Below are 14,675 nucleotides of genomic sequence, written 5' to 3'. Positions count from 1 at the left end.
ACACAAAACTGAATCTCCAGATAAAACCCAAAGCCTGTTTCAAAAAGCACTGTCGGCAGTTCACCTTAAGAAAGAAAAAAGTCTGGTTCTTTAAAAGAGCAAAAAGGTTACAATTATCTAATTTCACAGCGAAAATTGAAACTGAGGGAAGAAAGAGCCCTTTCAGTTGTTTTGGCTACCCCTCCATCTGTTCTGGATTACTTCCTTACTACTCATTTTCTAATAGTTTGCCCACTCATGCAAAGCATTTGACTGAGGCAGCATAAACATGAAGGCATCTAAACTAAATGCTGGCCCACCAGACACGCCGCCAGCCTAAATCTGGACCTCCCACCATCAACCCAAGTTACAAGCTTGAGCCCTCATGCCTCTTTAAAATCACCTCTACAGGCACCGGGTACCTTGTCTGTAGAGGTGGGCACCATCTGCAAACAATAGCCATTGAATGTCATCACTAGATCAAACACTCATGGCTATTAAAAGGGCTGGATGGCATGGTTTGCAAAGCTAGAACAAGACATGCAAAGCATAAGCTGTCCTAAAAAATACAGTGACTTCAGAACACTTGCTAGAACTTCCTACGGCAACTAGAAGTTGTCACTCTGAAACCTTAAAATATTTCCCTTAGATTCCAGCTTTAAAAATAGAACAGTATTATTGCCATGACTGATTTTTCTTTAAATAAATGCAAATGATCTATCAAGCAAAGGGACAGTGGAGGGGTAGAACATCGTGTTCTGAGACTTCCATGCAATTAACATATTGACACATTATCTCTTGTTTATCAGCTACTCAGAATTATATCTTATTTGCTCCTCATAATTTCTGCATCATACATTTGCTCCTGTATTTATTATAGATTCTTCCTCAGCATTGGAGGGAAGGGAACGAGTACTCAAAGCGCATCAAAATCCACCTCCTGCAGCAAAGAGAGGCATAAACCATCCTGCTTTTAGCAAACAATAACATTCTTCGAAAGAAAAGCATCCTGCTAAGCTGATCCCAGGTTTAGGGATGGTTTGCCACCAGCATTAACAACCGAGACAAGAGTTTGCACATAATACTGAAATCCCAGACTTGAAACAGTTCATACAGCTTCTGCTTTGTGTATTTGCCCTGGTTAAACCATGAAAGGATTTAAAGATACCTTCTGGAGAAGCTTTTCTTCTCCAACACATGAGGCAGCAAAACTTCCAAGCCATGTCTTCGTTTAGGAATGACTTTCAATGATTTTAGTGAAACATTAACACTCAAACACAAGTATTACTACGCAAGACTTCACTAAGGCTGCAATTAAATTCAACTGCATTTTAGAGAGCCATGTTTCTGCTGGAAACTTAAAGAATTTTTCATCTTATCAAATGTTTACAGTTATTAATTTCTTGGGAAAGAGAAAAATGTATTTTCTCAACCTCCTACTAGGTAACAAAAAACTTAATAACGCCATGGCTATTTGCATGGATCAGAACATTTCCCAGGCCGAACTGGACATAGAGGGCACAACCACCATCAGCAAAAGTTACACTTGCTTCCAATGTGGCCCCAAATAGAAGAGACTTCTAAAAGGGGTGAGCAGTTACAGAAAGACAAGCAAGAAACCTTGGTAAGGCAAATGTACCTTCCAGCCTCAACCGCTACTGCAGCATCTCATGTAACCCCAGGCTGAGGAGCATTAACAACCCTCCAGCTCCAGGTAGGAGATAGAACTCACTTTAGGCATCGGAAATGCAGCAGACAGCGTCTCTGGGGGCAACTCATCCTGTAAGGGACACCCACACAGCTGCCCCAGGCTTTATCCTCTTGGAAACAGCATCAGTATCAGCCACTCTTAAGTGCAAGATTGCCAGATCAATAGGGACTAGAAAAAGAAGCTCCTGAGAATAGCTCTTCAGCTACTGGCCTCAGCAATCAACAACAGCGAGAATCACAAAGGCTTTTGGGGTTTCCCCTTCATTATTTGGGGGTTTCTAATTTCTGCTCCTTGAGAGCAAATAACGCTCAAACTAAGTTCATATCTTGCAGATCAGGTAGTTTAACAAAAGCAATACTGGCTAAAAAAAAAAAACATTTAAAGTCTCCACTGAACCCAGTTTGCCTTCACTACCTCGAAAACAAATGTCTGCATTTTACCACTCAACTCTGCAGCACTGTATGGAATTTTGTACATGAAAGCAAACGATGCTTATGACAATGAAATTAGAAAGTATTTACCGATGATTATTATTCCTTCTTAGCTCCTATCTTAACACAGTTAATTCCAAAAGGCAGTAAAACTCGGGGCCCCCTTATATTTGGCTACAGAAACCTCAGATTTGCTTGTATTTAAAAATAAACCAAACCTTCTCTTTCTATTGCTTCCATCTGGCTGCCTCGCCACCAGCCCCAATTTAGCGGCGAAAGCACTAATTAGGGGGTACAACGAATGCACCAATTAGCTCTCGTTAGAGAATACCGTGTGATCCGGACCGGGGCTCAAGCACCGGTGCTGCCCCAGGCAAATGGGAGCTGCCCCCGCACCGCCCGGAGGAGCCCCAAATGCTCATGGGGGAAGTTTAACCGTTCCCCCCCCTTCTTCCTCCTCCCCGGCTCCGCAGCCTCCCGCAAGTGCTCCCGAGGGGCTCCGGCCAGGGAGCGCGGGGAGGACCCGCCCGGAACCGAGGCGCTGCGGGAGCCCGAACCCAGCCCCTCCGGGGCATTTCGGTTCCGGTATTTTCAGCGTGCGCGCGTCCCCGCGCACCGGGACCCATGTTCGGCGCCTCCGCCTTCCCACCGGGGTTTATTATCTCCATGTGTCTCTTTTTAGGGTACCTAAAGTGCCCGTCGCGCCCCGGCCTGCACCAGGAGCACCAGCGGCAGCCGCAGGGAGTAGGGAGCGTAGCGGATCCCCCCGGGACGGCGGAGCGGGCCGCAGGCGCCGCCAGCCGAGAGGGCCTCGGCCGGAGGCGAAAGCGGCCTCCCCACAGTCACCTTCCCGGCGGGGCGGCGGCACCGGACCCCGCAGGCCCGGCCGCGGCGGCGGGGCCTGCCGGCGGGAGGAAAAAAAGGAAAGAGGGGTCTGCGCGGGAGGCGGGGGTCACTCACCATCAGCTCGATGGTCTTGTCCTCGATCACCGAGTCGGGCTCCATAGCGGCGGGCAGCTCCGCCCCGCACCGCCGCGCCCGCCGCCTGCCCGCACCCGACAGGCCCTGCCGCTGCAGCCGCCGCCGCCGCTCCACTAACCCCCTCCCCCCCCGCCGCGAGCACGCACGGACGCGCCGACGCACGCACGGTACGTTCCTCCAGGTGACGTCACGACGCCCGGAAGAAAAACGGCGTTACCCTTCCCAGGCTCCTCTCTTAAGGGACTACAGCTCCCGGCGGCCCTCTCGGCACTGCCCCGCCATTGGCTGCGGCCGGCTCCCAGCGGGCACCGCGGGGAGCCCCTGAGCTCTGCTTCAGGCAGGGCCTGCACCGGCGCGGGGCCGTGGAGCGCGCCGCCTGACAGCACCGGCCCGACCGAGTCCAGGGCCCCTTGCTCCCGGAGCAAAGCGGCTTCTCGGTCCTGAGGGAGCGCGGCGGGGTTAACGCAGCAGCGGAACGAGAGGGCTCTCCGAGGACGAGGGGCCTCCCCCCGGGCTGCAGGAGTCACCGGACGGGCGGCGCGGCCGCTCTGCCCTGCCTGGTGCGGTGCCTGGTGATGCAAGACGGGTGCGGAACAGCGTGAGGTTCGGGGGAGGACGCTGCGGGATCGAGAGTGCTGGAAACTCCTTTGGCACCCCAGTATATGCACTTGGAGATTCAATGTCTTAGCGTTAGACCAGGAGCTGTTTTGATTTGTTCTCCTGCTTTTGTACCTGGACCAGGGAAGGTAGAGCGAATCCTCTCATCAGCCAGACCCTACGTGGATCTCTCCATTAAGCTACAAGCACATGCAATGGAGTGTGTCCAAAATCCTCTTCACTTACAGAGAGAGGAAATTGGCCCCTGGCTTTGAGCCACGCCTGAGGAGTGTGTTCTCTTGATGCAAAATGAGAAACAGGGAGGGAGGGAAAACAAGCTCTGAATAAGGGGGGGAAGTCATAGAATCCCAGCCTGGTTTGTATTGGAAGGGACCTTAAAGCTCATTCAGTTCCAACCCCTGCCACAGGCAGGGACACCTTCCACTAGAGCAGCTTGCTCCAAGCCCATGTCCAACCTGGCCTTGAACACTGCCAGGGATGGGGCAGCCACAGCTTCTCTGGGCACCCTGTGCCAGCGCCTCAGCACCCTCATAGGGAAGAGCTTCTGCCTAAGAGCTCAGCTCAATCTACATGGAAAATAAAGAGAAGATGATCCTGGCCAGAGGAGACTCAGTCTAGGTTAGATGGAGACAGAAAGAGCTGAACACAAAAGCTTGAAAAGGAGACATGGAAGCAGATAAGGTGAGGCATTTCCACCTAGCTCATCACAACCCTTGGCATCAAGCAGCTTCCCAACCTTTAGGGCCTTCATCCTGCTGGCAAACTGCAGCTCACTTCCGCTACCACCAATTGCAGGAGTATCCACCAGCTCCATTCGGCTGGCAGTAGGAGCCACTCAGGTGGGACAGCAGCACCGCCAACAGTGAGAGCTGAGGTGCTTTGGGTGGCCAAGGGCAGATGAGCTGCAATGTAATGAGGCAGCAGGGGCCAAATGCATTTGGAGGCATTGGAAACTGGAAACAGAAATGTCATAAGCAGCAATTTGATGTAACAGCACAGCACTAGTGCCTCAGTGCTTGCAATGAAAATGGGCTCAGTAGCTTCCTGCTAAGCATTTTTTTTCCCATTACCTGTTTAAATCTCTTCCAAATGGTGTAGAAATAGAATGTGATCAAATGAAAATGGTGCAAAGTCCATCCTTATTGACAACACACCTGCTTTACAGAATATTTAGGTCAGCAGAAATGTATCTTAGTCGTCACAAAATGCTTAAAAGAGTACTTACCATGAGATCTAAACCCTTCATAGAATTCAAAAAATTAACCAAGAGCAGCAGGTTTCCCTCCCCATCAACCAGGTTGGAAAAGACCTTTAAGATCATCACATCCAACCACTACCCCAAGCTGATGGGTCCACCACTAACCCATGTCACTAAGTGCCTTGTTTACAATGGTTTTGGAACACTTGCAGGGATGGTGACTGCAGCCCTGCCCTGGGCAGCATGTTTCAATGCCTGAGTACCCTTTGGGGAAGGAATTGTTCTCAATATCCAGTCTAAACCTCCCCTGCTGCAGCTTCAGGCTGTTTCCTCTTGTCCCATCCCTTGTTCCTTGGGAGCAGAGCCCAGCCCCCTCCTGGCTCCATCCTACTGTCAGGCAGTTGTAGGAAGTGACTAGACTCTCCAGACTGAACCCCCCAGTTCCATCAAACAACTCCTGCTGCTCAGAGTCTGGGGGTTAAACTTTGATGTGCCCTGAACACTGCCCCGGTTACGTTCTTTCAGAGAAAACAAGGACCTGACCTGCTGTCACCCCTCAGTCCCTCTAACTGGAGCTACAGAGCCCAAACCCACACACCAGTGCTAACATCACCTTGGGTTGTCAAGCACCCACTGCCCCTTCCCCAGACATGCTCTATTTCCACTTGAAAGCACATCCAAAGGCTTTTCCTGTCAAGCCTGGGTGCCTGGGCTGGCAGCTGAGCTGAATTCTTTCCACCTTCACATCACAACCTATAACAAAGGACTCACAGGGCAAATTATACCCCATCCTTTAAGTTGTGTAACGCCACCGACCTCGGCAGGCTCACAAAGGTGTCACCGAGAGCAAGGTGGGACAGAATCCGGCTTGGTTTTGCTCTCTCCCTGTAATCAGACGTTCTCTCTGGAGATCAAACAAAGCAGCAGATAGTTGTTTGTGACACCAAAGTGAAAAATCAGCATGTCTTGGTCTAAATATATACAGGGAAGAGGCTTGCTGATCAGCACAACACTATTTATGTGGCTTTCTCCTGGCTGCACAGCCAGGCCAGTTTTCTGATTATGGAAAGGATTGCCCAGGAAAAGGGGGGGGGGAAACCCACATAAAAGAGGAAGAAAAAAGAAAATATGCAAAATTTCCTCCATTTATTTGAAGAGCGAGCAAATCCATGGTCTTGTGCTGAATGGTTAATGCACTGCAATGATGGATGTTACAGATGTGGGTCTTTGTGGCATGAGCTGTCTGATGGAACCTGAGCTCCTGTAATCTGCTTTTAATTGTGTGGAAAACATCCATGAGCTGAGAGAAAGAGAAGAATGTTGAAAATAATGAACCAAAGTTGTTTTAAAAAATCTAAGGATTTTTGCTTTAGTGCAGCACACCAAGCAAAGCCAGAGCAGGGGATCCTGCTATCTGTACATTAAAGTACAATTGGTTCTAAGCAACCCATCACTTAACAGCTTGTGAGGACTGAGTGACATGTCCAAGGTGTCATAAGATGAATGAAAAACCATGGTTTTGATAAATTTGCTGAGAGATACAAAGTCACTGAGTTCTGATGAAGCCCAGCACTGTAGCCCCATGCCTACATGAACCACAGTTTGAGGAGCAGTCTCTGGGTGTGTGCTCAGAATTCAGGTTAACACGCTGCTGGACCGGCAAATCCTCCATGTGTGTGCTATCACCATGTGCTGACGGATCCCTGCCACACATCTGCCCATCAGCAGAGTAGGGATAGAGCAGGTAATTAAGCACTAATGATGACCTTGTTGAGGTGGAAGCACAGCAGGGTGGCGGGGCAGTTTCAGCCTAAGAGGACTCGCCCTGCCAGTTTTCCTGTGAGGATGAGTACGAGGGGAAGAGCACAGGGGAAAATCTCAGCACCAACAAACTGGAGATACCTCCATGTTGTGCAACAGGGTGAGAATTCATTGAGGTTGATGTCGTCCTCGCCATCGCCCCTGGGCTGGGACCTCCACTGAAACTCAGCCATCATTTAAAGTCCATGTTTTCTGCATGTTCATTGCATGAGGCACCGATTTCCTCTTCAGCAGGTATTTTTCAGCACAGACAAGCGGAGAGGACACACAGCATCAGGACAGGGCCTGCACTGGGGGAGCCCAGCAAGGAGCTGTGCCACTGGCCCCGGAGCCTGCGCAGCCCCATGGCAGGATTTGGTCACTAATCCCATCCAACCTCTACTCCCACACAGGCAGGTCTGTCTGCAGCTCATGCTGCTGTGGACCAGCTCCACAGAGCACACGGGGGAGGATATAAGGACTGACAGTACAGAAAATCCCTAGTGAGAACACGATTTGATTTTATTCTCTCTACATCTTTTTTTGTGTAATAAAGTGAATTATTTCACAGAAACATAAACTGTTGGAAGGGACCTTAAAGCTCATCCAGTTCCAACCCCTGCCATGGGCAGGAACACCTTCCACTAGAGCAGCTTGCTCCAAGCTTCATCCAACCCACCCTGATATAGAAAGACCTGGAAAAAACTGAGCAGATTCCCAACAGTTCTTACCCCTGGCCAATAACAGATGAACTAACGCTGCTTGCCACCCAGAGAGAAGCAGCCAGTCCTTATCCAGCTCCTCTACACCACCTAAACCAGCAATGTTAGGAGCAAGGGGAGCTCAAAATAGAAATACCTGTAAAGAAGGGGAAAGAAATAAAATCAATGCAAAGCCCCCCCACTCTGTGTTGAAGGAGGAGGTGCTCCCTTCCATAGGACCAAGTCCATAGGATAGGGCACCCAGCTGCTTCGCCTGTGGCCACAGCTCCCAAGGACATGGGGCTCTTGGCAGGGGTGGCCCTGCTGCTTTGGGGTATGGGAAATAGGAGGTGCACAGAGAGCACAGAGCCTCCCAAGCATGGGATCCATCCCCCCAGTTGCTGTTTCCTGTGGCTTCATCCATCTATAAAGATTTGGAGAGCAGGGATGGAGACAGGGGGGAGGCAAAGCAGGTGTGGGCAGCTGCAGCACTGGGGTTTGTGACTCATGGCTGCAGCTCACGGGCTCCAGCAGCAGCTTTCACACAGCACTCGGCTGCTCTGCTTCACTTGACACATCCTACATGATAAAGCAAAGTTTCATTTTGGGGCCTAGAGATGAAAGAGCCGGGAGATCCTGTTCCAAAGCGTGGTGTGCCCTGCAGGATCACCGCTCCTCCACAGACCCTCGTGTCTTCTGCTCACAGCCCACTGCTCATCCAGGCCACACATCCTGAACCACTCTGCAGCTCTCCCCAGAAAAGAGAAACAGTTTCTCAGAGGTAAGAAACCAGCACATAATTGCTCTTTCCATACACAGGTGAGTGAAGGCTGTAATTTAATAACCTCCAGTACATCCCTCCAGGAAGCCGGGATCGCTGACAAGGGTCTGCCTGGAAGCAGACAGCTCACCCAGAACAAGACTTTGACTGTCAGAGCAGGTCAGTAGCTGCTACGTGTAGGAGCCGCCAGTGCTGGCTCTGAATCCTGCGTGGGCAGAGGTGACATCTGGGTAGTTGGTGTCCTGCCAACTGAAAGACAACCTCGTGAAGCCAATAATTGATCGTGAGACAACAGTAAATCTGCAAACACACTTACTCTGCAGTGCAGCACCCCTCAGGCACATCCACCTACCTAAGAGGGGCGAGTAGGGCAGTTACCCTGTGAATAAGAACAAAAAGCCATTCACATGCATGGTCTATATTCCCAGCACTGGGCAGTGAGAGTTGAAACCACGCACTCGTTTTGCAAGCTGGAGGGGAATCCCAGCCCTCTTGTTGGCCTCAATCAGAATGTATTTACAGGTTATTATTTAGCACCTAGCAGAGCTGTGCAGGCTCTGGGAAGGATTTGGTGCCCTCAGCCCCTGCCCAGGCACCAAAGGAAATGCAGCTTCCTGCAGTTCTTGCCATATCTCTGCTGTGCTTTTACTTATTTACAGGAGCACTTGGATTTCCCTGTGCTGCAGGATAGGAGATGGTGGCTGACACAGCACAGGGGCACCTCTCAAACCACAGCGCATCGGAGCAGCCCATGCCAGGTCTGTGCCCATGGATGAGAGCGTCTCCACCTCAACAAGGAAAAGACCAGGAGAACAGTTGTTATTTAATGGAAATGGTCCTCAGCCACACTCACAGCAGAGGGACAGGGACTGGTCCTGGTCCTGGTCCTACCTCCACTCACCTCCCACATGTTTTGCTTTCCAACCTAGCCCCTGTGTTTCTCATTGATAAGCTCTGATAAACTAGGGATTAACAAGATGTTACATGAAAACTAAGGAGCCATTGGAATCCCATGGGATCTGCCCCTCGCACACTGAGCACCCCACAGAGCACAGGGGCAGCTCCCAGTGCCCCTCACACCAAAGCCACATGCAGCACACGTCCTGCTTCGGGTGCCCTCCTTACACCGGAACAAGCGTGGCCAGGCATTAAAGCAAACCAGGCTGAGGCCCAGCAAGGCTCAGCTCAAGACAGAAATGCAAAGGGGGGGTCTGCTGGAGGACAGGCCCCCATCTTTGCCATCCCTAAATGTGCTCAGAAGGCTGCTCAGACCTCGATCACCCCCAGGATGTGCACAGGACACAGGAGGGAGGTGTTTAAGGGTCACTTGGCTGCAGAAGCAACCAAAACCATCCTGGCTTAATAAAATGAATACGTTGTGTGGAAAGGCAGAGGGTGAAGGGGAAGAGCAGCTCAGTGTGTGACAAACCAGGAGGGATGATGGCAGCAACCCAGCATGGAGCTATGTGGTGTCCTGACAGCTCACTGCCACCCATGAAATGAGTTCAGAGCATCCTCCCTTCCCTCCCCACCCTCCACAAGTATGCTCTTGGCTCCCAAGTGGCCCTCAAGTGAAGGCAGCTGACTTCAGCTTACTCCTCTGATGCTTTTTCACATGGGATGTCCCCATGCTTCACCTTCGACGTAAACCCTATCCTCCTGGCTGGCTGCAAGCTGCAGTCCACAGGCAGTGAATTGATAGGTGCTTCCGCAGGTGGTCCCTGCAAGCAGTGTAGGAATGAAGCTTTTCCTTAATGAAAACTGGCTCAGGAAGATGAGACAGTCCCTCTGCCCCCCCCCCCCCCACTGCCTGCCCCTATGGTGGGCTCCTGTGGACAACCCCAAAATACCTCTGTGTAAGCTGGGCTCTAAGCAAACCTTGCAGCCCCTATTCAGACAGACAACAGCTACAATTAAGTAAACTCTTCCCTCCTTGTTTTCTGACCCAAGCAGCTTCGACCCATTGGTGCTGATGATGGGGGTGATGACGATGATGGACAGAGCTGCAGAGCATGGGCCCAGCTTGCAGGAGCTCCAAACTTAGGGAGTAGCATTTAAAAGCTCACAGTAGGTGCCAATGTCCAGAAGCGTCAGGCTGATGGTGCTGTTATCCATGGGTCTGGGACTATCCTGGCCAAAACCGTCCTAGGAAAGGCATTGAAGCCTCCAGCAGTGCTCTCCCCCTCCCTGGAGGCACCATTTAGTGTGTGAGCTGCAGGATGACGTTTGCTTCGTAAAATGCTGTCTTTCTAACATGACCACGGATGTTCCCAGGCCTCTGAGCATCCAAACACAGCCAAATCCCAAAGAAGGGGCAGGTCGCCCCAGGGGAGCAGCCAGAAGGAGTTAGCACCTGAGTGAACACTGCAGCGTGATGGAAACCAGCACTGAGGTAGAAACCATCAGCACTGTTCAGGGCCTCAGGCTTCCGGGGCTGGGACATCTCCCCTTGGCCCTGTGCCTCAGGGTGGGTCTGGGGATGAGGGTGAGGGCAAGGGGTGAGCACCCCAGGGTGGGCTGAGGGGTGCAGGGGACCTCATCACTGATAACAGCAGGTACAGTGCAGCGAGCTGCAGCATCCCATGCACACAGCAACCTGGATCCATCCCAGATGCATCCCAACACCGTCTCCCTACTGCGCTGCACCCTCTGCTGTCCTCCTGTGCCTAACCCTGATACTAAACTGAATGAGTATTTCCCTAAATAATTGATATAAAGTTAAACTAGTATTTTACTGACTATAGACATACTCTACTTACACATAGACAGGGCTACCAGGGTTCTTAAACTAGGAGCTCACTGTGTATAGAGGACATAGAAGGAAAACTTCCACAAGAGAACCAGATATCTTCTCCCAAACCAGTGAAGGTTCCTCCTGTTGATAAGGCCTGAGACATAGAGAAATGGCTGCAAAAGAAAACAGCTCGAGGAGCCTCTCAGGGTCATAAATTAGCCCAAACAAGAACATGAAGGTAATCGGGAAGTCTAAACACATTCCAATGTCCTTAACCGATGGGCTTCCATGAAATGATAAAATGAGGGGGGGTGTTTCTCCCCAGACATCACTCCTCAAATTCACAGTGCCTGCACTGCAGCCTTATCTGTCCAAATGATCACACAGAATGAGCAATGGGAATTGGGGGGCGGGGGGACGGGCACACAGTTAGTGGAGTGATGATGAATATGGATAGAATGAAGATGTATCAGCTGGGAACTGTCTCTTCTCAGGGTGCACAGCACCCTTGGCAAAACGATCCCCCAGCACCAGGGACATCAACAGTCACAGTGGTTTCTAACCTGAGGTTATTTCCTCCAGCTCAGCAATTCCAGCAGCTGCTGGCCCTGGAGCAGCCAGGGCAATCCAGAGTCACTGCATGGCTTATTCCAGCAGCTCCTGCCCTCAAAGCCCTCTTACCTCCACATGCAGAGCGGCTCTCGGGGAGCTGGAGGTCACTGAGAGCCTCAATGATGCCCAGTTGAAGGTGTCCCCACTCGTACCAAGCCCTGTAGTTGGAGCACAAGGAAAGAAAGCAGCAAAGGAGCCATCTGGGGCTCTCCAAACACATGGCAGGGAACACCAAGGCAAAGAAACTCAGCTGCGAGAAGCCCATTGTCCAAGGAGGAGGCTTTTGTGCCCCTGTGGAAGCTTGGTGGCCAAGCAGGTGAACCAGCTTCTGAGAACACTCCTGGCATTAGAAAGGAAAAGCTGTGGGTTAGGAACTGGTTTTGTCTTACAGCCTCAGAGATGGTTGAGGTTGAAGGGAATGGTCCAACACAACAGCTTGGCATTCAGCTGGACTTACACACAGCATCCTTCAGGAGCTCCTGCCTCCAGGTGCCACCTTCCAAAGAGATGCCATGTCCAGAGCGGACACTACCATGGCTCTGCAGAGCAGACCTGCACACACAGCACTGCCACAGAGCTACACAGCTACGGCAGAGCTGCAGGGAGACCTGGGGGTGCAGAGGGGATGGTCCTGATGGGGGGAAGAGCAAGGAGCCACCCAGGCATGGCAATGGCCATGGATCATTCAATAAAGCAGGACAGGCTGGTGGCTGTGTCCTGCCACAGCCCCTTCCCTTCACACATCACCTTCTCACTGGCTCAGCCTCTGCAGCAGCTCCCAGTCACCTCCCCATCAATGAGACATCAGGATGTGCCCTTTCCTTTCTTCCAGCACTGACAAAGACTCAGAAGTGTTGGAAGTGCAATTTTTGCACCACCGGCTAAAAATAGCCCAGTGAAATTCCAGAGCTGCCTCCCAGCGCCGCCGGCTGCGCTCGGCTTCCCAGGACAATGGCATCTGCAGCCTGTGAGCAACAACAGCGCAGGCCGGGCTCCAGCTCCCAAAATATCAAGTCATAAAGGGCAAATTCTGTCTTTAATTACAGCTGCACAAAAAGAAGTGTTGGAGAAGAGCATCACCAGGACACTCGAGCACACGTGCTGAACCAGGGAGCGCTGCAGGAGCGGTATGAGCTTACCCAAACACAAAACACCCAGGGAAGCTGTGGCTGCCCCATCCCTGGCAGTGTTCAAGGCCAGGTTGGACACAGGGGCTTGGAGCAAGCTGCTCCAGTGGAAGGGGTCCCTGCCCGTGGCAGGGGTTGGAGCTGGATGAGCTTTAAGGTCCCTTCAACCCAAACCAGTCTGGGAGTCTATAAAGAACTCAGGAGGCATTAAGGAGGGTGTGAGGCACGTGTAGTTGAAGCACAGAGAAGACTTGAAGCCCTTTGGCACAGGGAAAATTAAATGCATTCAGACAGCAAGTAGAAGCTGCTCATCTGCTAACCTCACATGAGCCTCCTGGCACACTGCTCCCAAGTTCAGGTGTGAAATGTCCAAATTCAGGTGTGAAGCTCCCAAGTTCAGGTGTGAAAAGGCACAGATGGAGCAGCACAGGGATGCGCTTTAAACCACTCAGAGGTGCACAGAAGCAGCTCCAGGTGCCATCCTGGAAACTTACTTTATTCTCTCGATTCCAGCTCATGATGACTGGATCCCTTCCAGGGAAATGCTGATTTTCCACCCTGCAGGCAGGCGGGAAGCCGTGCTGCCCTGCTTGCAAAGACAAATCTGTGTCCCCTGGTCACCTGTGTGGAAAAGCATGTGAACCTGGCAGCACCGACCTCCCTGTCAAACTGTGATGCAGTAACGCAGCCTGCAGAGGGCAAGTCCAGGCTTCCAAATGTGAGCACTGCAAAAGGATGCTCAAAAGTTCATAAGCCAGGAAGAACCTGCCTGATGCTCTGCAATATCCCATGTGAAATAATGTGAACCCAGGACACTAAATCAGCACTTTCAAACCCATGACAGTCCAACTGCCATTACTGAACCCTGCAACACGGACAAAAGCAAGTGGGCAACAGAAGCTGCTTTCTGAAGGGTAAATAGGAGCCAACCCCCTTCTTTTCATGGCTGTAAAGAAGGAAATAGTTTCACCACCTTTCTCTCCCGTGGCCCTGTCTGTAACTGAGAGATGCCCCTGGCAGGGGTGACCTCTGCTGTCAGCTCACTGGAGGAGACCCACACACAGCTCCTGTGGCCACTCTCCTGTGTTTCCTCACTGAAACATGAAGGGGAAGAGACATTAGAACCTACCAAGAGCATCAGTGTGTGAGGCAATAGCAGCTGCCAAGCATGCCTGGGCATGGAGAATCTGTGACACCAGCCTAGGTGGCTCTGGGGCATCTTCACCCCAGCAGCCAGGCTTTGCTGCTCCTCCTGCTCCCTGGAGCACCCAACTGAAGAGCAGAAGCCAGGTCTGCTGTTGCTGGCAATGAAAGGTTGAAGTGAAAGGCTAACTATTCCTGCATTGGTTTGAGAACAACAGCCGTCCACATACCTGGTTACACCAGATGCTGAGGCTGCATGGGCACTGTTCTGCGAGCAACAGCTTCTGTGACATGTGCTGACTGATGGCATCAGTTTTCCTTGTTTCAGCTATTTTGTGCCAATCTCAGCTCAGTGCTGTTATCTGCACCATGAGCTGAATGGTGGTGGGTTTTCTATACCTCAGTTGCAGACAGCACAAGCTGCGTGCAGCAAAGTGGGTTTGTGCATTGCTTTTCATTCTGCCTCAGCAGAAATGTCCCATCTCCAGAACTTTTCCATCTGCTACAACTGGTGGATGCTCACCTGCAGCCAGAGAATCACTGCCAGGCAAGACCAGGTCACAGAAGACTTAAAACATCTGTTCAAATCCCTTATGCTCCTGTTGTCTTACACATCACCTTCCCAGCTGGGGGAGAAAGTCATCCATGTGTCTAGCTCAGGCACAGGAGGAACCGGGGCTGGTGAGTACACTGCTGATCCAGGTTTGGCCTGCACCAAGAGGCAGGGTGGAAAAGGCTTAAAAACACCCACTCATGTGTTGTGTGCCTGGAACACCAAGGGCAGGTTTCTGCCTCTGCCAGGCATTTTCCATCTCCAGAAGACCCCTGAGGTAGCACTCACAGCACAACCTCCTTTGAA

General features: G+C 51.5%; 1 protein-coding gene across 4 annotated transcripts in view; it reads right to left on the bottom strand.

Annotated features, from left to right (window-relative positions):
* FBXW11 (F-box and WD repeat domain containing 11) overlaps positions 1-3,183 on the bottom strand; it is a 76,847-nt gene extending 73,664 nt beyond the window's left edge. For 2 of the 4 annotated variants that reach the window (XM_061355444.1, XM_061355446.1), the window contains exon 1: positions 3,082-3,172. Coding sequence is in view for 2 of the 4 variants with exons in the window: in XM_061355445.1 (XP_061211429.1) it covers positions 3,082-3,126 (45 nt within the window). In the remaining 2 variants the exon portion in view is untranslated. Of the gene's footprint in view, positions 1-3,081 lie in introns of all 4 variants that reach the window. The other 2 variants (XM_061355445.1, XM_061355443.1) reach the window with 2 other exon arrangements.
* Between the last annotated feature and the right edge of the window lie 11,492 nt (positions 3,184-14,675).

The sequence above is a fragment of the Neopsephotus bourkii genome, unplaced genomic scaffold, assembly GCF_033783945.1.
Source record: "Neopsephotus bourkii isolate Nb327-2 ecotype Australia unplaced genomic scaffold, CSIRO-AGI_Nbou_v1 NB_803, whole genome shotgun sequence".
In the NCBI taxonomy this organism is placed as follows: domain Eukaryota; kingdom Metazoa; phylum Chordata; class Aves; order Psittaciformes; family Psittacidae; genus Neopsephotus; species Neopsephotus bourkii.
Note: the sequence above shows the minus strand (reverse complement) of the source record. Positions and strands in the feature narration are given on the sequence as shown.